The 23,215-nt window shown below is 55.5% G+C and overlaps 1 protein-coding gene and 1 long non-coding RNA gene across 10 annotated transcripts in view; both read right to left on the reverse strand.

Annotated features, from left to right (window-relative positions):
* PRKAR1B (protein kinase cAMP-dependent type I regulatory subunit beta) overlaps positions 1–23,215 on the reverse strand; it is an 84,807-nt gene that overhangs the window by 58,778 nt on the left and 2,814 nt on the right. For all 9 annotated transcript variants that reach the window (XM_067705248.1, XM_067705252.1, XM_067705251.1 and 6 more), the window contains exons 3-4: positions 11,903–12,073; positions 9,325–9,416 (exon numbers count right to left, since the gene is read on the reverse strand). In XM_067705248.1, the coding sequence (XP_067561349.1) occupies positions 9,325–9,416; positions 11,903–12,073 (263 nt within the window). The remainder of the gene's footprint in view (positions 1–9,324; positions 9,417–11,902; positions 12,074–23,215) is intronic.
* LOC137206559 (uncharacterized) lies at positions 15,371–21,969 on the reverse strand. Its single transcript, XR_010934688.1, has 2 exons — positions 17,315–21,969; positions 15,371–15,910 (listed from the first exon to the last, which is right to left on the reverse strand). It is a non-coding gene; the product is annotated as an uncharacterized lncRNA (long non-coding RNA).

Raw genomic sequence — 23,215 nt, forward strand, 5'->3', positions numbered from 1 at the left:
CCTTCATCATCACCATCACCATCGTCATCATCACCATCACCATCGTCACCATCACCACCATCACCATCATCACCATCGTCACTGCTGTTGCCTAAAAGGAATCCCATAACCAAGACAGGGACCCAGCACTGCAGGCAAACGTCAGGACTGAGCCATCCCAGGCTAGACGCAGCCCCTTCCTTTACGTATTCAGGACTTACTAACACTGACCACCTCCAATGGTACCACCCCGGTTAAAGACACCATCACCTCACCTGGGTTAGCAAAACAACCTCTCAACTGGTTTTTCTACTTCTCCTTGGTCCCCTACACCTTCTACTCTGAACACAGGGTTAGACTGACCCTACTCAGGTGGAAGTCCTGACAGGCTAGGTATACGCTCAAGCCTTCCAGAGGCTCCCATCTCAGAGCAGAAGCTGAAGCCCTCACAGTGAACCAGAAGGCCCCATGTGTTCAGCCTCATTGTGTCTGTGTCCGCACTGCCTACTCCTGGCCTCTTTCCTGGCTCTGCTCTAGCCTCACTGACCTCTTTGCTGATTCTTGAACATTCCAGGCATGCCCCTGACCACAGGGCCTTTGCACCTGCACCCCTGCTGCATGAATGCTCTTTTCCCAATTGCCTGCCTGGTCTACTTCCTCTTTCCCTCGGGTTTCTCCTCGAACCTCCTTCCGAACAAGGCCTCCCAGGCCACCCCATCCCCCACTCCTCCCTAGAACCTGCTCCACCTCACGCACCGTGTCCTCCAGCTGTTTACTTGTCGGCTCTTCATCTCTCCCCCGAGAAAGGAGCTCCACGGTGGGGAGGGTACCTCTGTTCACAGCACACCTCTGGCCCCTGGAGCAGGATGTGCCGTGAAGGAGACGCCACACCTGTGAGATGCACGGCTAAGCACGGCCTCCGCCACGGGGCACGTCTCCAACGGCCACCTATGACGCAGAGTCCAGAGACACCTCTGGGCATACGAGAGCCCCCCTGGGCAAGGGTCCCTCCTCCTCGCACTGGGGGTGAGGACAACCCTACCTCACAGGTCCACTGGGTGCCACGAGATGGGGCGAATGGCTGCTCACAGGGCCAAAGGCCACGCGGACAGGAGTGGCGGGATCTGCAGCAGGAACTGGCCCATGTGCCTCTGAGAGACGAGGGTCCCCTCCGAGCACACGAGGGCCGTGGAGGCCACGTCCACCTGCCCCCAGGAGCAGCGTCCCCAGAGCTGTGTCTCCTCTGACGGAAGAGCAGTATGCATCTCCCCACCTGCTCCCCAGCACTGGCCCCGACGGCCAGGCTCAGCCTCGCCACATCCCAGGACTTGTGTCCACAGTCGAGGGGCAAGAAACCTAGGAAGTTACAGGGTGGGAAGAGCCCAGGGAGCCAAAGGGTTAAAGAGCTCCGTTTCCGACGGCCTGAGAATTAGGATGGAGCAGCTGACAGAGACGGTGTGTCCTCCCCACAGCTGTTCCCGGAATCAAAGCGCATCTTTGTTTGCCCGACTCTTAGCAACTGTTGCATTTCCTGAAGGACACGCGTGAACCAGCTGTCATCTCACAAGATGCAACGTGGGGTGGGCTGGATCCTCAGCGAAACGAGAAAACACTGACCGTCAGGGGGCGGGGGGGGGGGGTCCTGGCTGTTCCCACCCGTGTCCTCAAGTGCCAAGAAGGGGACCCACCTCAGCAGATGGGAATGCGGACCCCCAGGCAGGACCCATTGCAGAAACAGAGCCGCAGACAGCAGCCCGCACACGACCTAGCGAGAAAGCCGCCCCCACGCGCCTACAGGATGTGAGGTGGCCGTGATGGCAGGAAGCCAAGACAAAAAGGAGCGTCTCGCACTGAAACATTTACAGGTGGAACCAGCTGACGGCTGAACTTTCTCTCCAGTGGTCCAGGGCGGGGGCAGGGGCGGGAGGGAGGGAGAAACCAGACTGGCCATGACTGACGTCCCGAAGCCGCGGCTCGTCACACCATTCCCGCTGCTGTTGCAGCCAAGGACATACCCGCCCCCACCCGGCACCAGACGCTAAACAATGGTCATTTTTAACCTGAGAATCACCGAAATGCTTTTCATGACACCAGACAAAAAAAGCTCCTTGGTAGTAAGAAACACACACACACACACACCGTACCACATACACACATGCACTACACACACACCACGAACACACACACACACACACACCACACACACACACCACATACACACACACATACCACGAACACACACACACCATACCACATACACACACCACGAACACACACACACCCCTCCAGCAGAAGGCAGGGTCACCTCCCTGCCACCCCTTCCAGAACGTGAAGCCGGCCCCTCTGAGGTCCAGGAGGAACAGGCCGGGCTGCGGGGCCGCTGTGAGACCACATCCGGGAACACGCCCCAGGAACTGTCCACACAGGGAAGACACCACGCACCTTCCTGGCTTCTTCTTGGACTTCTGTTTAATGAAGCGGCAGCTCTCCACTGAGTTCGTGGCCCAACCCAGATTCAGCTCACCGGCCTCACTCTCTCGCTCCACCAGCCACAGCCCAGCTTGTTTTCTGTGCCTCCTCTCGCCCCGCTATCCTTTGCCTGTGCTGCCCCCGCCGCTCCAACGCCTGCCCCACCCCTCTCCTGCCTGTCCTTCAAGACCTGGTTCAAAGGTCACTGGTTCTGCGAAGCAAGCACCCCGACCCCAAGGGACACGAGACCCTTTCCTCCTCTGTGGACCCCCAGCATCCACCAGATGCCGGTGGGACCACCCACGTCCCAGGAAAGGATGACTCACTTTTTAAACGTGGGTCCCCCGCGGGAGGACTCTCGACGGGAGGGGGGCTGCGTCCAGGGTCCCGAAGCGACGAGACAGCACGACGCTTCAACCAGGGCCCCCGTTCTGCAGGACGAGGGGCGGCCGCGTCCCTCTCTCAGGGCTGCTGTAGGGCTGGGAGGGACCCAAGCTCTGGCAGTACAGAGCAAAGTCTGTGTGACTAGCGCTCTCACCCAACGGAGCCATGAGCGGCGCGGGACTTTGCCTCAGGAAAACCAGTCGCTGCCCCCCAGAACCTGTGTGACCTTGGCCCATTACCTGCCTTCTCTGAGCCTCAGTTTCCCCATCTGATACATGCGGGGGCACCTGTGTCTGCGGAGAGGCTGGCTGGGCCCCGGCCAGCTGGTGAATTCCCCACACCCGGCTGGCAGGCAACTTCCTACTTGTAGTGACCAGGGCTCCAGCGTGGACCCAAGCCAGGGCCCCGGGTGTCCTCCATCCTGGGGCTGGGCCAGCACTGTGAGGGGTGGGGGCCAGCTCACCAGCAAGGCCATCTCGAGGGCCCCACCTTTCTAGAGAAATGGCCCCTCTTCGCGCCTCCCTGGCCTCAGTTACCCCACTGCCTGCGGGCGTCTCCAATCACGTTACGGGGTGATTGTCAGGTGACATCAACAGTGAACCGGCTGGTGTGAGAAGACGTGTCTGCAGCGCCCTGGAGACCTCTCACCACCGAACTCTACAAGTTTTAAAACATTATAGTACCAAATAAGCGAGATCGTGGGCGAGGTTAACAGGAGATTAGGGAGCTGGGTGATGCAAGCACGGCAGGAGGCAGGGCAGCCCAGGGCGGCCCCGTCCCCGCCGAGGCTCACATCCCAGCTTCCCCCGGGCCCAGCTGGGTGGCCGTGGCAGCTCGCTTGAGCTCCGTGTGCCTCCATGCTTCATCTGCCCAAAGCCGCCACAACGAGGCCAGCACCGTTCTAACGAGATGCAGACAAGGCCTGCGATCGGGCTCTGGCTCAGAGCTCGCCATGACGCAGGCTCCAGGGTCCCAGGTCTCAGCCTCACACCGAACACGACTCCGACCCCGCAGGGTCACACGGCCCACGACATGCGAACCTGGAGGTCTCCTCTGCCCAGAGTGAGCCTGGCTTTGTGCAAAACGAAAATCAAACTTTTTGCCAGTCCAACCCATTAAGCATCTCCTCGGATGAGGCCCTGCATTTTCCAAAATGCTAATCTTGGTTTTTAGTATTGCCTGAAAGGTCGGCAGCAAACCCCGAAGCTGGAGCCAGGCTGCAAGAGGGGCTGAAGTGGCTCAGAGAAACAGAGTCTGTTCCCTGAATTGACTGTGAATTCAGCAGACGGGTGTGCTTTTCCCATCACCCGGGGGCCCGAGCCAATTTGTGGAATAACAGACTGCAGAGACATGCGGGTGGGCGGAGACAGACAGCTGTGCGGCCAGGGGTGCAGCCAGAGGCCTGTCTTAATCAGAGCTGCAGGGAGCACGAACCGCTGCCAGCAAGGCCGCCCCAGGGTGAGATTCCTTCACTGCCGCCCGTCCGCCCGGCCGTCTGGCGGCTCCGGGAACGAGGCCCCGGCCGTGGGCCCGAAATGCAGTGCGACTGCCTGGACCCTGCCCCTGACGCACACACGCAGGGCCTCCTAATCATCACGCTTCTGGCTTCCATGGGCGCTCCGTCTCCAGGCACCCTGAGTGGGCGGGCAAGCCGGGAAGGGACCTGATGGAACCCAAGGGTCCCCACCTCCCTCCCCCGGGCCTGGTGCACCCTCGGGGGACAGGCTGGGATCCACAGCACCTGCCAGGGCTCTGGAGCATCCTGTGGCTTCCTTCTGAGCCTGCTTGGGCCCCTGCGTCCCCAGGAAGGACAAAGTCTCTGCTATTGCTCACAAGAGCAGAAGCCAAGTGAAGAGGCTGCACCTGCCAGCCCCCCAACCTGGACCCTCCCCAGGACTACTCAACTCTTCAGCAGGGCTCTGGAGGGGCCCGCCCAGGGCACGAGGACATCCCGCTCCAGCCCCAACTCGGACATGTGCTGCTTGGCCTGGAGCAAGGGGCAAGGGCCCTCCCCTCACTGTTCACTGAGACAGGGCGACAAGCCAGCCTCCCAGAGTCCTTCCTGCTGTGTCCTGAGGCCCAGAGTAGCCCATTTACCTACCTCAGGCCCAGGATGGAGCAAAGAATGACTGTGGAGTGGTCTCAGGGCCAAACCAGCCCCTTCCTCAGACTAAGCACTGAAGGGCGGAGGGGTCTGGCTATGGGCTCCATCTGATGGCCAAGCCAACCTCAGAGGGGCAAAGCTGCATCCAGAGAGATGCCCACTAACTTAGCCCTACCCACAAGTCGAAGGGCCAGAAAGATGATGATGGTGATGGTGGTGACAATGGTGATGATGGTGATGATGGTGATGGTGATGATGGTGATGATGATGGTGATGATGATGATGGTGATGGTGATGATGGTGACGGTGGTGATGGTGATGATGATGGTGGTGATGGTGATGAGGATGGTGATGGTGATGATGGTGGTGATGATGGTGATGATGATGGTGATGATGGTGATGATGGTGGTGATGGTGGTGATGATGATGGTGGTGATGATGGTGGTGATGATGATGGTGATGTTGACGGTGATGATGGTGATGATGGTGGTGATGGTGATGGTGGTGGTGATGGTAGTGGTGATGATGGTGGTGATGGTGGTGATGTGATGATGGTGATCGTGGTGATGGTGATGGTGATGATGGTGATGGTGATGATGGTGACGATGGTGATGGTGATGACGATGGTGATGATGGTGATGACGATGGTGATGATGGTGACGATGGTGGTGATGGTGATGATGGTGATGATGATGGTGATGATGGTGACGATGGTGATGGTGATGAAGATGGTGGTGATGGTGATGAAGATGGTGGTGATGGTGATGACGATGGTGATGATGGTGACGATGGTGGTGATGATAGTGATGATGGTGATGATGATGGTGGTGATGATGGTGATGGTGATGATGACGGTGATGATGATGGTGATAATGGTGATGATGGTGACGATGGTGGTGATGGTGATGATGATGGTGATGGTGATGATGATGGTGATGATGATGATGGTGATGATGGTGGTGATGGTGGTGGTGATGGTGGTGGTGATGATGGTGGTGATGATGGTGATGATGGTGATGGTGGCGATGATGATGGTGGTGATGGTGATGGTGGTGATGGTGGTGATGGTGATGGTGGTGATGATGGTGGTGATGGTGGTGATGATGGTGGTGATGGTGATGGTGGTGATGATGGTGATGGTGATGATGATGGTGGTGATGGTGGTGATGATGGTGGTGATGGTGATGATGGTGATGGTGGTGATGATGGAGGTGATGGTGGTGATGGTGATGGTGGTGATGATGGTGGTGATGGTGATGATGATGGTGGTGATGGTAATGACGGTGGTGATGATGATGGTGGTGATGGTGATGTTGGTGGTGGTGATGGTGATGATGGTGATGATGGTGGTGATGGTAATGACGGTGATGATGATGATGGTGGTGATGGTGATGATGGTGATGGTGGTGATGATGGAGGTGATTATAATGATGGTAATGATACGCCCACGGACAGTATCTCACTCTATCCTCACTGCAAGCCTCAAAGTAGGTTTTATTACCCTCATTTGACACTTGAGAAAACTGAGGCTCTGCCAGGTGCTGTGGTTTGGCCAAGAGACACTCTTCTTATTTAGGGAGTGGAAACTGAGGCTCCAAAGTATCCGCACAGACCCAGAGAAAGCCTTCGAGAAACGCCGACTAGAAACGCCGCCCCACCCAGAAGGAGGCCCGGCAGTCTGGGGTAGGGGCTCTGTCCCTCAGCCACGCTGCATTACCTTCTCTTAAAGCAAAGGGCTGGAACACAGTCTTCGCCTTGTCTCCCCGCGGATGCGGCTCCACGCAAGCTGAAAGCACTGACAAGAGCGAAAGCACCCAGCCCTAGACCGTGGGGTCTTTTTGTCCCAATCCTGCATTTAGCAGGAGGGATCATAGAGCAGCACGTGGCTTCTCCCGCACGGATTCACCCACATGGATATTCTAGTACCCTACTCGTGCCGGGAAGCAGAGGGAGCAGCAGGCAGCACCCACAGCGAGGCTCACCAGGCGCCCTGCAAACTTGGAAAGAACTGGGCAGCACGCACCAGACCGCAACTGAGCAGAGACAAAGCTGCGAAGCCCAGCGTCCAGCGCACTGAGAGAAGCAAAGGCCCTGGATGCTGCACCGGGAGATGTCACGTGGAAGGTCAGGGGACAGCGTCTCCCTGCCCACGGCCTCTGGAACCCGCTTCCTGAACCGTCAGCCCGTCTCTTTAGAAGCCGTAGCCAGAAACGGGAGCCTGTGCGGGCTTCGATCTGGAAAGTGAGTTTTCCTCTGTGCAAAACAAAAGATCTAAAGCAGACGCTTCCCGTGTGAAAGCTTTCTTTCCAATCCAGCCTGGAAAAGAGGAATCTTAATCCAACCATCTGCTTCCTCCACTTCTTGTCCACCTGGCTCTCGGATGCAGTAAAGTCTGAGGCAGAGGGAGCCGTGTGGCTCTGGGAACTTAGGGCCGAGGGCGCAGGACTCCAGCATACGTTTCCTGGACACACACACCCGGAACGGCCCAGAGACGGAGTCCAGCTCAGCTGCCTCGGCCAGGCTGGCCCTAAGCTAAGACTTTCTGAACCTGCTGCTACCTGGGAGCTGGAAGGGGCCATGAAAGGGTGTGACCTGCTGAAAAGCATTGTGATTCTGAGTCCAAACCCTTTTGTTCTGGGCAGAAGAGTCCAGGCCAGTGAACCACTGAGCAGCTTCCAAGGCCATGAACTGAGCAAAGTGTCACCAGTAATCAGAGAAACGACACCCTCTCTCCTCAAACGTGAAATAAGGCGATCGTACCCGGTGTGTCCGGGGCAGGGGAAGCCAACTCAGCAGAGGGAGATGGGGGAGGGCGACCGCGAGGTGTCTCACACGTGTCCACCTTCCGTGGATCCACCAGGAGCCGGCAAGTGCTGGAGAGCAGAGGGCGTGGTGAGGCTGACTCCCCCAGGGAGCGGGCACGGACGGATGGGTCCAAGACGGAGGACCGGCCAGCCCCGCCCCTGCCCCGTGCCACGGGCTTCTGCAGACAGGGCATCTCCACCCCAGCCTGGATCACAGCCACCCCGCCTGGGAAGTATGCTGCGGGCGAGGAGGGACCACCCCCAATTGCAGGTCCTCTGGATGTCCCTGCGGCCCTCCTGGGACCAGCCAACACAACGTATCAAAAGCCTAAAAACCCACACTGGCATGCCAGCCACCCTATCCTGCAGAAGCACCATTCCTCGCTCTTCACTGAGACCCCGCACCATGGGAAACTAGAAACGTCCATAGGGACTTGGGCAAGGGGAGCGGTGGACAAACCGACCCGTCCCTTGGTGGAGCTGCACGTCCACAGCCACCGCACAGTGGCCACACGGGAGGCCCCCGGCCCGCGCCACGGAAGGTGTGTGTGTCCCACCTGTTTCCACATGATACGCACGCGGAGAACGGCCTGGAGGGGCCAGTCCAGGCCACGGCTGGTGGTCACTGTGGGGAGGGGGACGCAAAGTGGCCTCTTCTCCCTTCACTCCGCGTATCTGTATGTCATCTGCACATCTCGCATGGACTGTTCTCAAAATGTGCTCGGTTATTCTAATGAAGAATCACCGTTTGCCAAGAACGGAAAAAAAAAATTTTTTTCAAACATCATTTACCCTTTGATCCACGTCGAGGAGTTTATCTTAAAGAAACAGACAAATACTCCCGACGAGCATACGAGTATGGGCATGTCATCAAAGTGCTGTTTATCATAAAAAACGCAAACAGCCACGGCAGGAGAGCAGCCACATCACACAACCCTATAGAAATGGGGACCACAGACCACGAAAGCCTCTACTGACAAAGAGAGACGCTCACCACCTCTCAAGTGCGACAAACTACGGAGAACGTCATTCCGTTTTGTGACAATACAGGGTTACGGTATGTGCATAGATTAAATCCTGAAGGACTGCCCCCAAAACATTCCCAGTGATTATTTTTGCTTTGTGGCTTAACGTTTTCCAGTTTTCCCAATTATTTACATGCTCGCCATTGCCAAGCAGAGCGTCCCAGCCCCTTCACTGCCCCCAGGCCCCTCCCTGGAGTAACTCTCGCCCCCACCCCACATCCACCCGAGGCCCTTCCAGCCCGTGCTGAGCGCCACCCCAGCTCAGTCACCCCCCCTCAGGACCCCGTGCTCCGCGGACAGACGTGCATCTCACCCGTAAGCCCACGAGGCAGTGAGTTCAGCTCGGGCACGGCAGGCCCTCTGCAAGCAGAAGACAAGTCTTGCCGTGACAAGGTCGGCCTGCGGGCACTTTGGATCCCAACCCAGATCTGAGGCGGCAGCCCAAGTGTACACAGCGCTAAATTTCTAGAGGCCACCCCTGCCCCATGAGCCCGTGCTTCCAAAACTGACCCGTGTCCCCTGGAGTTGGACATCCCACCAGCCCCATTCCCACACCTACCTTCTCTCGTTGTCGTCCAGGTGAGCAAAGAGCACGTTCTTGGAGATGGCTTTGGCCAGTGCCGTCATAGTCTTGTAGTCCTTGGGGATGACCTGCGGGGAAGCCCAGGAGAGTCAGACCTGTGGGCACCCTGGACCAGGGCCTGGACCCAGCTAGCCCCTTGGGCCCTTCCTTGACCCCGAGAAATCGGGCCACTCAGCCTTCAAGGTGTTATTACCAGTGAAGGTAGACAGAAATCTTGAAATGCTAGCTGCATGTCACAATTTTTGGAAATCTGAAAAATAAAGAAGAGACAAGGGGCCCAGAGTGACCTGAGAATTGGCGTATCGTCCAGAACTCGGGGTCTTGGTAGACAGATGCCGGTGGGCTTCAGAGCCTGTAAAAGATGCTACAAGGGGGCTTCCCTGGTGGCACAGTGGTTGGGAGTCCGCCTGCCGATGCAGGGGACGCGGGTTCGTGCCCCGGTCCGGGAGGATCCCACGTGCCGCGGAGCGGCTGGGCCCGTGAGCCATGGCCGCTGAGCCTGCGCGTCCGGAGCCTGTGCTCCGCAACGGGAGAGGCCACAACAGTGAGGGGCCTGCGTACCGCAAAAAAAAAAAAAAAAAAAAAAGATGCTACAAGGCCTCCAGGCCCTTGGATTATTATGTCTTTTGTTTTTATTTCTTTACTCCACTGGCTTTTTTTAGGTAACAAATACTTGTTGAAATATTTGAAAACTGGAAAAAAAAAAGATACCTTGACCCAAGGCTGGCTCCACCCTTTCAGGTGGTTATGGAAGGGGTGGGTAAGGGCCTGGACCTTGTTGGCTAAAATGTGGGTAAAAAGTCATCCCCACGCCCGCTGAGACCAGCCTGGAAAGCTCGAGGTGTGTCCGGTGAATCAACGCCCAGCTGACGACCAGCACTGGTATTTCCAACGCCAAGATTCCTCCCTCAAAAGACACCGAGGGGAGGCTGTCTGCACCGGCACGTGACCCCCACCTCGTGCTCAGCTGCCCCGAAATCTCTTCCAGGCTGGGGGCGGGTGGTGACGTCGGGACCCCGCATGTGGTTACGCCGCATCTAAAACCATGGAACCCTTTACAAAGGGATCCCTGAGGGGCAGGATGGAGCCCCTGAAAAGCCACTCCAGCTCCAGCAACTGTGTAACAGCTCGGACGTGCAGGCCTCGAGAGGAAGGTCTCTTCCTACACGCTGCACCCCTCCCCTCCTGCAACACCCTGGGTTACTGTGGTGACACGTCACACTTAGGGAACCAGCTGGGCGCCATCCTAGCAACTAAACCCACATGTCTGTCCTGTTTCCTTGGTTTTACCCAGATCCCACCCAGGCCACATGCAGTCGCCATGGCCCTTCAGCCCCTCTGGTCTGTGACAGTTTCTCAGAGGACGACTGGCAGTGATTTTGCAGAACGTCCCTTCGTCTGGGTTTGTCTGGGGATCTCCTCCGGGCTGGACGGTGGGCTTTTAAGCTGCACTCTTACTGGTTTTATTCCCTGATTATAAAAGGACTCAGTGCCAGGGAGGGACCGGGCATGGTTGTTTCATGGGGACAGAGGTTCAGATTTGCAAGATGAAAACATTCTGGAGATGACGGCGGTGACCATGGCACAATGGTGAGAATGTGACCTGGATGCTAAACATGGTTGAAGAGGTGCTGTTGCCCAACTGTCCCCAAATTCACGTGTCGAAGCCCTAGCCCCCATGGTAAGGTGTTTAGTGATGGGGCCTCGGGAGGTGACTGGTGTTAGGTGGGCCCCCAAGACAGGATCCGCACCCTCGTAAGTCGAGACCTAAAGATCTTGCGCTCCCCACCCCCCCGCCACGTGAGAACAGGCGAGAAGGCGGCCGCCTGGGGGCCAGGGAGAGAAGAGGGTTCTCACCAGAAACCCACCCTGCCGGCACCTGGATCTTGGGCTCCCAGCCTAGAGACTGTGAGAGGGTAAATGTCAGTTGTTTAAGCCGCCAGTCTTTCGTTACGGCAGCTTGAGCTGACACAGACGTCAATTCTACTACGCACATTTTGCCATATTATAAAATAAATGTTGGTAATAGGTCAAAAAGTAAAAATAAAAAGAATCTTTTTAAAGAGTAAAGCTGGCTATAGAAATGTGTAAGATGGAATGGCAGGCACGCCCAAGGCAGGGCTCAGGGGCACACGCAGCCACCAGTGCTCTCACGTCGGGGAGGCCCCTGACAAAGGGGTGCCCTGCTCAGCAGGAGGGCCGGAGAGAGAGGGAGGGTGACGTCCAGGGCGGGGGCGGGCTACCCCCAGGCGGCTCTGAGGCTGGGGTCCAGCCTCGAGGGTGAAGCCAGAACAGGACCCACGAGGCCCTGGACGCGGGGCTCCTCCTCCCACACCCCACGACCTGGCCATCCCGCCCTGTCCCCAGCCTACTGGGGTCACAGAACCATGGGGGTGGGGTGGTCCCAAGAGAGCCTCAGGCAGGTGCGCACCGGGCTCAGGCCAGCAGGGACCACGACGACCTTCTGGAAGAAGAAGGGAGGCCAAGGCCCCGACGCCTGGGATGCGGGCTGGGATGCAGGGCGGGGGGGGGGGGGGGGGGGGTCGAGGCCCACCTTCCGCACGTAGGACACGGCATCCTCCTCTGTGTACACTTCGGCGCTCACTCCCCCACGCCGGTGCCGGGCTTGCACCACCGGGTTGGGCGGCGACGGGGACACTTCCTCATCGTGCGAGTCCGACTGGGAGGCTGACTTCTGCTGTGCCAGGATCTGTCGGTTTTCTTCCTGGAGAGGGGACAACGCAGAGCGGGTGAGAAGAGAGGCCATCTCGGCAGAACCCCAGAGTCTGTCCCGGGAGGTCACAGGGTCCCAGGAAGGCCGGGGACCCAGCGCGTCCCAGCCGGGCCCGCCCGACCCGCCTCCCTGGACTTCAAGGCTACCTCCAAGCCCACCTCTTCCCAGCCCACAGCCCTGCCGGCCACAGAGCCCTGGCTCCAGCAGGCTTTCTGTTCCTTCACACTTTGAGCAACGTGTCAAAGTTGCTACCAGACCCCAGAGCTCAGCCCACAGGGTCCAAGGCCCCGGCGAGCCTCTGAGGCCCCCCAGCCCCACCGGTTCACCCGAGGGCAGGAAGTGCCCCCGCTCTGCTCACCAACGTGCAGGAAACAGGAGGTGGGCGCGGAACAGGGAAGCAAACCTCTCGTCTTCTTCCCGCGCTTTTCATTACTGCTTTTTAAAAACTCTGTTTACACACAGAGGGCGCAAAACCCAAAAAGTGCAAAGGTACATGGAGTGACGGGGTCTCCCACAGCCGACCCTCCAGCTCCAGTTCCCCAGAGCAACCTGGCGACCAGCTGGTCCCTGGATGGGACCGGGCTTCCCAGCACACGGCCCCGGATGGTCACAGGAGGAACCAGCTCTATAAGCTCTTGCACCTACACACGACCCTACACAACAGCCAAAGCCAGGAGAGCAGCTCCGACTCACGCCAACATACACAGGGTCTTCATCCAACACCCAACGCTTCCAAGGCTGAGGAACAGCCCCAGGTGCCTCGTGGGCAGGAAGGAGGGGTTTCCCTGAGGGTCAGCTCTGGACACACCAGCAACCACCGATCGCTCCAGAACTGCCTTCCAAGTACTCACCTTGCCACTCCTCTGTTACCGTGACAACAGTCATCTCATCCTTTCTGAGACCAGCGCCAACATCTTCCTGGAGCCAGGAGTCACTGGGTTATTTCCCACCCTTTGTGAATTACTGGGTGACATGCCGGAAATGTGTTATTTACATTGTACGTTAATTCTACTCAAAGTTAAGACTGTCAGTAAGACTCCCACTTTTATGGAAATCATTACAAACGTCACTGACTGTTCTTGTAAACCACGAATTTTCACTATCAATAGAAATGTCAGTTGCATCTCAAGTGAGAGACTCTGGGCCTTTGCTCTTAGAAATTATTAAAAATAAGAACAGTAAGGGAATTCCCTGGTGGTCCAGTGATTAGGACTCCGAGCTCTCACTGCCGAGGGCTCGGGTTCAACCCCTGGTTGGGGGAACTAAGATCCCACAAGCCGTGTGGCCAGAAAAAAAAAAAAAAAGAACAGTAATATACACAAAAATGAGTCAGTGGGGTCTTAAAGCGGGATTTGGGAGACATGAGTGGGAAAGGCCCCTGCACTGCAGCGTAAACTGTTTATAGTGACACCGGGGCTCTGCCAGCGCGCAGGAGAGAGGAACCAGCAGAGGCCCCGGGCCACCAAAGGACGTCCGGAAGGTCAGGCCATGTGGGAGTGCCCAGGCTCGGAGGTGACGGTGACACGGGGCAGAGACGTGGGCAGTGATGAAGGTGAGGTCGGGAGGAAACGACCCCAGGCTTCCCGTAGAAGCGAGGGAGCCGACAGGCGCTTGTCTCAGCAAACGAGGGAACTTCTCTTAAGCTGAGGTAAAATTCGCACAACATAAAATTAACAATCAGCCGTTTTAAAGCATGCAAGCCTGTGGCACTCGGTACATCCACAATGTTACGCAAACCTCTCTAACAGCTAGATCCAAACGTTTCATCACCCCAAAATACCCGGGTACCCCACTGGCAGCCCCTCCATGCCCTCCACCCAGGCCTAGCACCCACTAACCTACCTTCTGCCTCCGTGGATCCGCCCATTCTGGACATGGCCATGGACAGAATCATACGGTACGTGCCCTCCCGTGTCAGACTTCTCCCACTCGGCACACTGTCTTCAAGGAGCACCCACGTTGTGGCAGGTGTCAGCACGTCTCTCCTTTTGGTGGCTGAATCGTACTCCGCGGTGTCACATCTCGATGCTCCATTAGTGAGCTGGTGGACATGGGCTGGCTCCATCCTTTGGCTGCTGTGAGTAGCGCTGCCATGGACGTGAGGGTGCACGTGTGCGTCTCGGTGCCGTGTTCAATTCTTGGGGATACCCCTGGGGCAGGAATGCTGGGTCCCACGGGGGCTCGTGCTCAGCTCAGTGAAGAACCTCCCAGCAGCAGTGCCATCCCCCAACACCCTTTGCCACTTTCTGTGTATTGATTTGGTTTTGATCTGGCCGACGTTGAATTGGGTTCTGGACACACTGACTTCGAGATAACGGAGCGACCTAGCCTTGGGAATGGCCCACAGACCCTACAGACAGTGGCTGACCCAGGGTCCGCAGTCACGGTGAGGACCCCAGGCTCCCTGTGCAGCCACCAGAAGCCATTTGTCTTCAAGAAAGCCGCGGCCCAGGCCTTGTTTTCTTGGACCAGTAAGCAGCCCTGTCCTGGCACGGAGATGATTTTCCGTCTCTGGCAGCAAAGGGTCAAATGAGGCAGGATACAGGTGGTTCAAAACACGAAGCCACTTCAGGGGATTTTGAGAGGACACGGGGGGGGGGGGAGCCAGGGCCCCCCAGGGCGCAGTGGGATGACTGCCCCCAGGCTCTGCCTCGACCACGCCAGACCGTCATTTCTGGATGGCATCCCTCTCCCACCCCGGGAGATTCCGGGAAAACCTCTAATTCTCAGAGCTCCCCTTTCCTGCCTCCTGTTTTCATGCTGCTGAGTTGTCTTGGCTGTGAATGGTAGAGGGCACGGGGTCAGGACAGGCGATCAGGCCAAAGGAATCTTCATAACAAGAGTGTGGGAACAGTGTTTCCAGAAAGCTCCGCGGCCAGAATCTGCCCCGAAACGCGTAAGGCGGCTCCAGGGACCGTCCCCGTCCTGCCCGCGGGACCCAGAGCTCCTGGGCCGTGAACGACGTGCTTCACCACCTTCTGACCACGTTCTACTACGCGGGGGGTGAAATGCAGGCTTCCAGCCTGAGAAGAGACAGCACGGAGGGGGGTCTAGGGAGACTTTCCGGAACTGAGCTGACCCCCCACACAGCACACACGCCTGGGAGCCTGGGACAGTGGAGTCCCTCCCCTCTGCTCCCCTCCCTGTCTGGCTGGGCAAGGACACCGGCTGCCCCATCCCGCGTAGGGGATTCCTAGGGTGAGGGGCGTCCCGCGTAGGGGACACCTAGGGTGAGGGACGTGTCCAGGGCACCCAGCCACCCAGCGGCAAGGCAAGAAGAGAAACACAGAGCTTCGATCATTTAGTGAGCACCTTCTGTATACCAGGCCTCAGACAGAAAATGCAACAGGGAAAAAGGCATAGTTCTTTCATGAAGGAGGTTACTGTTAGAGCTCAAACAGGACAGAGATGGTGGTCACAGCAAGACAACGGGTGAGCACCACCAAAGGACCAGGTACAAGGGGCTGCACCAGCAGTGGCAGGCTCTTAGACCATCCTCAGCAAGGAGGAGTCCAAGAGGGCTTCCTGGAAGAGATGCCTCCTGAGTCCACCCAGATGAGAAGAGCTGAACCAGGGGACGTGGGCAGTTCTGAGCTCACCCCTTGCCCCCCTCCTCCCCAACCTGTGGCAAATTACAGTTTGTGTGTCTCTTCAGGACGTGGCAGCCCTCTCCAATGTTTGTTTCATCCATCTCTTCGGAGTCAGACTCTGATTTTATTGTCTGCTATTTCTTCGATTTCTGCTTCATTAACTTCTGCTTTTACCCTTATAATTTTTCCTCGTTTCTGTCTTGCTTTCTTCCTCTATTCCTGGCTTCTCAGGTGGCACCTGCGCAGTAGGTTGAAAGGGGTCCCTCAAAAATTCATGTCCACCCAGAACCTCAGAGAGTGGTTTTATTTGGAAATAACTCTTCACAGATACAATCAAGTTAAGACAAGGTCATTCTGGATTAGAGTGGCCCTAATCCAACGATGGGTGTCCTTATAAAAAGAGGAAGTTTGGACACAGACACACAGGGCCGAACACAGGGGCAGTCTGGTGATGCGTCTGCCAGTAAAGGGCAGCCCCCAGAAGCTGGAGGGGGGCTGCGGCGGACCCCGCCCCCCGTCAGAGCCCCCAGAAGCGACCACCCCTGACAAAGCGTTGATCTGGGGCTTCCGGCTTCCAGAACTGTATGGCACCCGAGGAAACTACGACACACGGCTCGTTAATTTATCATCTGATTTTCTAATGAAGCTATAAATTTTCCCTAAGTACCAATTTTGCTGCATTCCACATGTTTTGACACGCAATGCTCTTATTGTCACTCAGCCTAAATATTTCCTCATTTTTTATCGTGACAATCTTTAACTGATAAGCCGAGCAAAAGCTCACTATTGATTTCCAAATGTATGCAGAGGCTTCTGGCTCTTTCTGGATTTTTCTGGCTACCTTTTTATTAATAATTTGTAACTTCATTGGGTTATAGTCAAAGGATTCGGTTTCTGAGTGAAAAAAAGACTTAAACTCATCCTGGGACCCCTTGAAATAACATGTTGCACTGGGTACTTCATTCTCAAATTCTAAAGTTCTGATTTTAGAATTTGAATTTTAGAATTTTAGAATTTTAGGATCTCCGATGTGACCGGATGAACACAAGGCAGATGCCGTGTCCTCCCCAGTCACGGCCCCGCTGTCACACAAGCTCGGATGGGAAACGCTGTGCTTCCCAGGGAGCTCACCACCACGTCCTCAGCACCTGGAACAGCGCCCGGCACAGAGCAAGTGTTCAGTAAGTATTGGTGAGATGAATGAATGAATGAATGAAACCTTTTGGGAGAACTGGTATAACTATCAGTGGGTGCTCTGAGCTTCATAATCCTATTTCTTAAAATACAACCTAAGGAAACAATGAGAGACATCAAAAATATATCTGTACCAGAATGGCCCTTGCAGTGCTTAAAAAAATTTTTTAATCCAACAAGCAACAATAAGAGATTGCTTAGGGCTTCCCCAGTGGCGCAGTGGTTGGGAGTCCGCCTGCCGATGCAGGGGACACGGGTTCGTGCCCCGGTCCGGGAAGATCCCACATGCCGTGGAGCGGCTGGGCCCGTGAGCTATGGCCACTGAGCCTGCGTGTCCGGAGCCTGTGCTCCGCAGCCGGAGACGCCACAACAGCGAGAGGCCCGCGTACTGCAAAAAAAAAACAAAAAAAAAAAACAAAAAAAACAGCAATGAGGCACCACTACACACCTATCGGGACAGCCAAAATCCAGACGGTGACGACACCAAAGGTTGGCGAGGGTGTGGAGGGGCAGGAACCTCATCCGTGGCTGGTGGGGATGCACAATGGCACCGCCACTTTGTTTTTTGTTTGTTTGTTTTTGTCTTATTTTGTCTTGTTTTTTTTGCCGTGCCACACGGCTCGTGGGATCCGAGTTCCCCAACAAAGGATTGAACCCGGGCCCTCGGCGGGGACAGTGTGGAGTCCTGACCTCTGGACGACCGGGGAACTCCTGGTGCAGCCACTCTGGAAGACAATCTCGTGTCTGTCTTCATGCAACCCAGCAATTGCACTCCTGGTATTTATCAAAATGAGTTAAAACTTACATCACATAAAAACCTACACACGGACCTGTATAGCAGCTTTATTCACAATTGCTAAAACTTGGAAACAACCAAGACGTCGTTCAGCAGATGATCGATAAATAAACTGGGGTCCATCCAGACAATGGAACATTGTTCAGCAATAAAAATAAACGAGCTATTATTAAGTCATGAGAAGACTTGGAGGAAGCTTAAGTATGTATCACTAACTGAAAGAAGCCAGTCTGAAAAGGCTAAACGCTGTAGCTAGAAAAGGCGAAAACTATGGAGACAGTGAAAGGATCAGGGGTTGCTGGGGGCTGGGGGGGGCGGGGGGGAGGGGCGAACAGGTGGAGCAAAGGGGATTTTTAGGGCAGTGGCTACTCTGCATGACGCTATGATGATGGAAACATGTCATAGGTTTGTCCAAACCCACAGAACGTACAACAAGAGCGAACCCTCAGGGGCGCCGCGGACTTCAGTCAATAGTAGCGTATCAGTGGTGGCTGTCATTCCCTCGAAGCGCTGGTTGGTGCTCTGAGGCCCGTCTGAGCCTGGGGAGGACCCCGGCCACCAGTGTCTCCAGCCACCCCTGCACCCCCAGCCTCAGCCTCCCGCAAAGCTCGCTGCCTCCACCACCCTCCAGCAGACCTTGGGACCGGTTGCCCGGTCTAAGAGCGCCCAGGACCCTCCCACCCGCACTCAGAACCCTGGGAACCCCAGCCCCCGCACCCCAGCTGCTCTGCAAACCCTCCTCATTCCACCTTCCCAGTGCCCCACCCACTCGGCCTCCCGGACGCCCGCCCCTCAGTGAAGCAGACATCCGACGACCAGGGAAGAAACCATCGGGCCCAAAGGCATGGGGGCACCCACTTTCTTTTCCTTTTTAATTTCAAAGACTTGGTTTCCCTAGGTAGTTATAGGTTCACAGCAAACATCACAGGGAGGCACAGAGACTTCCCACATGCCTCTTGTCCCCTCGCTCGCACACCCTCCCCGGGGCCTCTCTACGCTGCAGAACGGGAGCCACCAGAACACGCCCAGACTACAGCCTGGACCACCGGTCCCCGCGCCCTGCCACCTCCAGACGGCCTCCCGCCCACCCCAGCCTCCGGCCCACCCAACGCTCCAGCAACGCCTCCGCGGCTCCAGCCTTCCACGGCTCCGGGGTGGCACGAGCTGCCCCCCGGCGTTAGCCGCCAAGCCCATCGTCCCGAGGACAAGCCTTCGTCCAGAGAGCGTGCTCCCCGAAAACGGCCCCACGGTAACCCTCGCCACCCGCAGGGCACGGCCTCCTGTCGGCCCCCAGGCTGAAAGCGGACTCACCCCCTCCACCCTGGCTTCCCCAGTGGCCCCCCAGCACCGGAAGGCCGGGGCAGTCAACGTGCCGGGGGGACGGACCGCCCCTCCAAGACCCTCGGGAGTTCAACGTAGTTCCGCCAATGGACGCCTCTGTCCGCCACCAGAATGTCACATGCAGTGCTGGTCACCAGGAAACACAGGCTGGTCCTCCATACAGTCACCGGACGTATCTGATGCCCAGTGTAGACCACAGCCACAGGAAGGGCCATGTGGGCCCTGACAGAATTCACTTCCAGGGAAGCCGCGGGCCGGTTCTCCCCAAGGGAAACACAGCGTAACTTGCTCGTTTCATTAAAGGCACAGAGTGAGCCTGGGTCACCAGCTGTCGGACCAACGGACCAGAGGGAAGCCACCGCTGCCCCAGGAAGGAGAGCCTGCTGGATGACGCGTCCACGGCCACAAAAGAGAGCAGAGTGGCGTCGGCGAGGACTCGGGAAAGGGTGGGGGCTCAGGGTCGCAAGACCACACGCTCACCCGGTCCTTGGGGAGCAGATGGGCGACAAGATTCAACAGCCGTAAACACAGACAGACACTCGGCCCCCAGAGCCCTTCCTGAAATACCTGCAGAGTTACCCATTTTTTCTTTTAAATCATTTCCTTGGCATAAAGGTGGTTTCTGGAGCGGAAAAAAAACAAAAAACCCTGAAAGCCATCAAACACAAAACGATGGAAATAAAGTAGAAACGATGACGCATCCACGTCATGGAAAACTTTACAGCCACAGAGGCCACAGAAATGCTACTAAAGATGCAAGGCAACATGAGTGCCCTTCACGCCACTGAAATGCACACTAAGAAAAGGCCAAAATGGCTAATTCCATGTCGTGTATGTTTAGCACAATAAAAAATGCTACTAAGAAGAAAAAAGCCAACAAAAACTGCACATATATACGATTATCCACATCCGTATGTAAGCGTGTCCTGTGGGGCCAGAAAAGTCCTCGGGAAAATGTAGGGCGGGTACGTGGTGCAGGGTCACGGGCGCGTTCGTATAAAGTAATCTTTCCCGCACAATTTAAAACCCACTGTTAAAGGGCTGGATGACTTTTATCATCACACGATCCGCCACAAGACTGAATCCTGGAGAAGCTCCAAGGCTGTGTTTGGCCGGCGGGTATGGACTATCTTCCCCCCTCAAGCCTCCACCCTGGAATAAGGCCACCTCCTCACCGGCTCACTCACGGAGGCCTGGGCACTGGGTGCCACACCCCAGCCCAGGCAGCACCCCGAGAGCTGGGCCATCCCCACCAACCTGTGCCGGCAGCTGCAGCCTCTCTGCTTATCAAGGCCTCACACACACGCTTCCTGCTCTCCACACAAGTGGAGAAAACTGCTCCTCCCCAGGCTTCCGGCCTGGCCAGCCTCCTGCAGAGAGAGGGGCCCGGGACCCAGCACACCGCGGCCCCAAAGCCAGAGCCTTTCCTGCTCCCAGGCTGAAGCAGCTCCCTGGTCACCGTGCTCAGCAGACGCAGCAGGAAATGAGACCCCCGTGGGGTCTCAGGACACCTTAAGGCACTTTTCATTTGGGGATCCCAGGTCCATTTGAACATCCACTGCAAACACTGGGGACGCTCTCCCCAGTGAAATGCACCCGCCTATAAAAGCCTGCACACGATTTCAGAGAACCCACCAAATCAGCCCCGAAGCCTGGAACCTAGGCCTTCCAAGTCACCCTACCTCCTCCAGACCTCGGTCCTCAGCTGCCAAAGGCAGGTAGTGAACTGCCTCTCCAGGCAAGAATGATCGATGAATCTCCCTAAACCCCTGTGCTCGCCCCAGCCTCTCCCCCAAGCTCCAAACTCATAGCCTCTTTGACAACTTGAGCACATCCAAAGCCTTACTCTTCGTTTTTTCCTGTCCAACCCTGTCTCCGTCTCTTCCCACTGGCCCCTCCTTGGCTCAGGACTTCACTCAGGCCTCGGACCAAACCCAAGGAGTCACGGCCCATGCCTCTTTCCTCACCCCACCCCCAATCCACCAGCAAGACCGGAAAGGCCCCCCAAGGAAAACAGCCCGCCTCACCCTCACTCCACCCCCAGGGGACAGGAGCACCCTCACCCCTGCCAAGTCTAACAACCAAAAGCATCTTGGCCACTGAAATGTCCCCTGGGGGCAAGAGGTCCCCCGCTGAGACCCTCACTCTGCAGCCTCAGCTCAGGTCTGGCCTGGACCCTGCCTCTGGCCTCTTAATGGGCTCCCTGCCTTGGTCCGGCGGAGAAGTCCCGTCCTGTGAGACATGTCACCTGGCTGGGGTCATCTGTGAACAAGTAGAGTTAAATGAGGATGTACTGTCACCCACCTGACCCTCCCTCTTCAAACGTGCAGGAAACAAGCACCCGCCCCCCCCCGCCCCCCCGCTCCAGTCCCCTGTCCTCTGTGCACAGGCCAGCGACTGGACTCCTCCCATACATGGCCACCTCGAAAGTAACCAAAGATTAAAGCCAGGTCGCCATGTTCACCTATCAACTAAGAAACAGGTTTTTATTTATTTTTTTAAGGTTCATTTATTTATTTATTTATTGGCTGCACAGCACGTGAGATCTTAGTTCCCCAACCAGGGATCGAACCCACACCCTCTGTGTTGGAAGGGTGGAGTCCTAACCACTGGACCGCCAGGGGAGTCCCTGAAAAACAGGCTTTTAAATTAAAACAGCCAAAGCTGACTAGGGTGGGTGGCTACAAGCACACTGTCTGGTGGGGCTTGAATCAATGCTGCGCTTGGAGAGCTCTTTGACAACACCAACAAGATTTCTGTGACCTGGTAATTCCACCTGGAATTTCAATAATTCCATCTCCGAGAAGCTGTACTAAACACTACTACATACAGGAAAAAAAAAATCTGTGTACAAATATGTCCCTGTGGCATTATTTTTTTTAATACATGTTTATTGGAGTATAATTGCTTCACAAAGCTGTGTTAGTTTCTGTTGTACAACAAAGTGAATCAGCCATATGCATACATATATCCCCATATCCCCTCCCTCTTGCGTCTCCCTCCCACCCTCCCTATCCCACCTCTCTAGGTGGTCACAGAGCACGAGCTGATCTCCCTGTGCTATGCAGCTGCTTCTCACTAGCTATTTTATATTTGGTAGTGTACATATGTCAGTGGTACTATCACTTTGCCCCAGCTTCCCCTTCCCCCCTACCCTGTGTCCTCAAGCCCATTCTCTATGTCTGCGTCTTTATTCCTGCCCTGCCACCAAGTTCATCAGTACCATATTATTTAGATTCCATGTATATGTGTTAGCATACAGTATTGGTTTTTCTCTTCCTAACTTACTTCACTCTGTATGACAGACTCTAGGTCCATCCACCTCACTACAAATAACTCAATTTCGTTTCTTTTTATGGCTGAGTAATATTCTATTGCATATATGTGCCACATCTACTTTACCCATTCATCTGTCAGTGGGCATTTAGGTTGCTTCCATGTCCTGGCTATTGTAAATAGTGCTGCAATGAACATTGTGGTACATGTCTCTTTTTGAATTATGGTTTTCTCAGGGTATATGCCCAGTAGTGGGATTGCTGGGTCATATGGTACTTCTATTTTTAGTTTTTTAAGGAACCTCCATACTGTTCTCCATAGTGGCTGTATCAATTTACATTCCCACCAACAGTGCAGGAAGGTTCCCTTTTCACCACACCCTCTCCAGCATTTATTGTTTCTAGATTTTTTGATAATGGCCATTCTGACCAGTGTGAGGTGATACCTCATTGCAGTTTTGATTTCCATTTCTCTAATAGTTAGTGATGTTGAGCATCTTTTCATGTGTCTCTTGGCCATCTGTATGTCTTCTTTGGTGAAATGTCTATTTAAACAGATGGAGAAATATACCACGTTCTTGGATTGGAAGAATCAATATTGTGAAAATCACTATACTACCTAAAGCAATCTACAGATTCAATGCAATCCCTGTTAAACTAACAATGGCATTCTTCACAGAATTAGGACAAAAAATTGTATGGAAACACAAAAGATCCCAAATAGCCAAAGCAATCTTGAGAAAGAAAAATGGAGCTGCAGTAATCAGGCTCCCTGACTTCAAACTATACTACAAAGCTACAGTAATCAAAACAGTATGGTACTGGCACAAAAACAGAAATATAGATCAGTGGTACAGGATAGAAAGCCCAAAGATAAACCCACTCACATATGGTCACCTAATTTACAATGAAGGAGGCAAGAACATACAATGGAGAA

The sequence above is a fragment of the Pseudorca crassidens genome, chromosome 15, assembly GCF_039906515.1.
Source record: "Pseudorca crassidens isolate mPseCra1 chromosome 15, mPseCra1.hap1, whole genome shotgun sequence".
Taxonomy (NCBI): Eukaryota; Metazoa; Chordata; class Mammalia; order Artiodactyla; family Delphinidae; genus Pseudorca; species Pseudorca crassidens.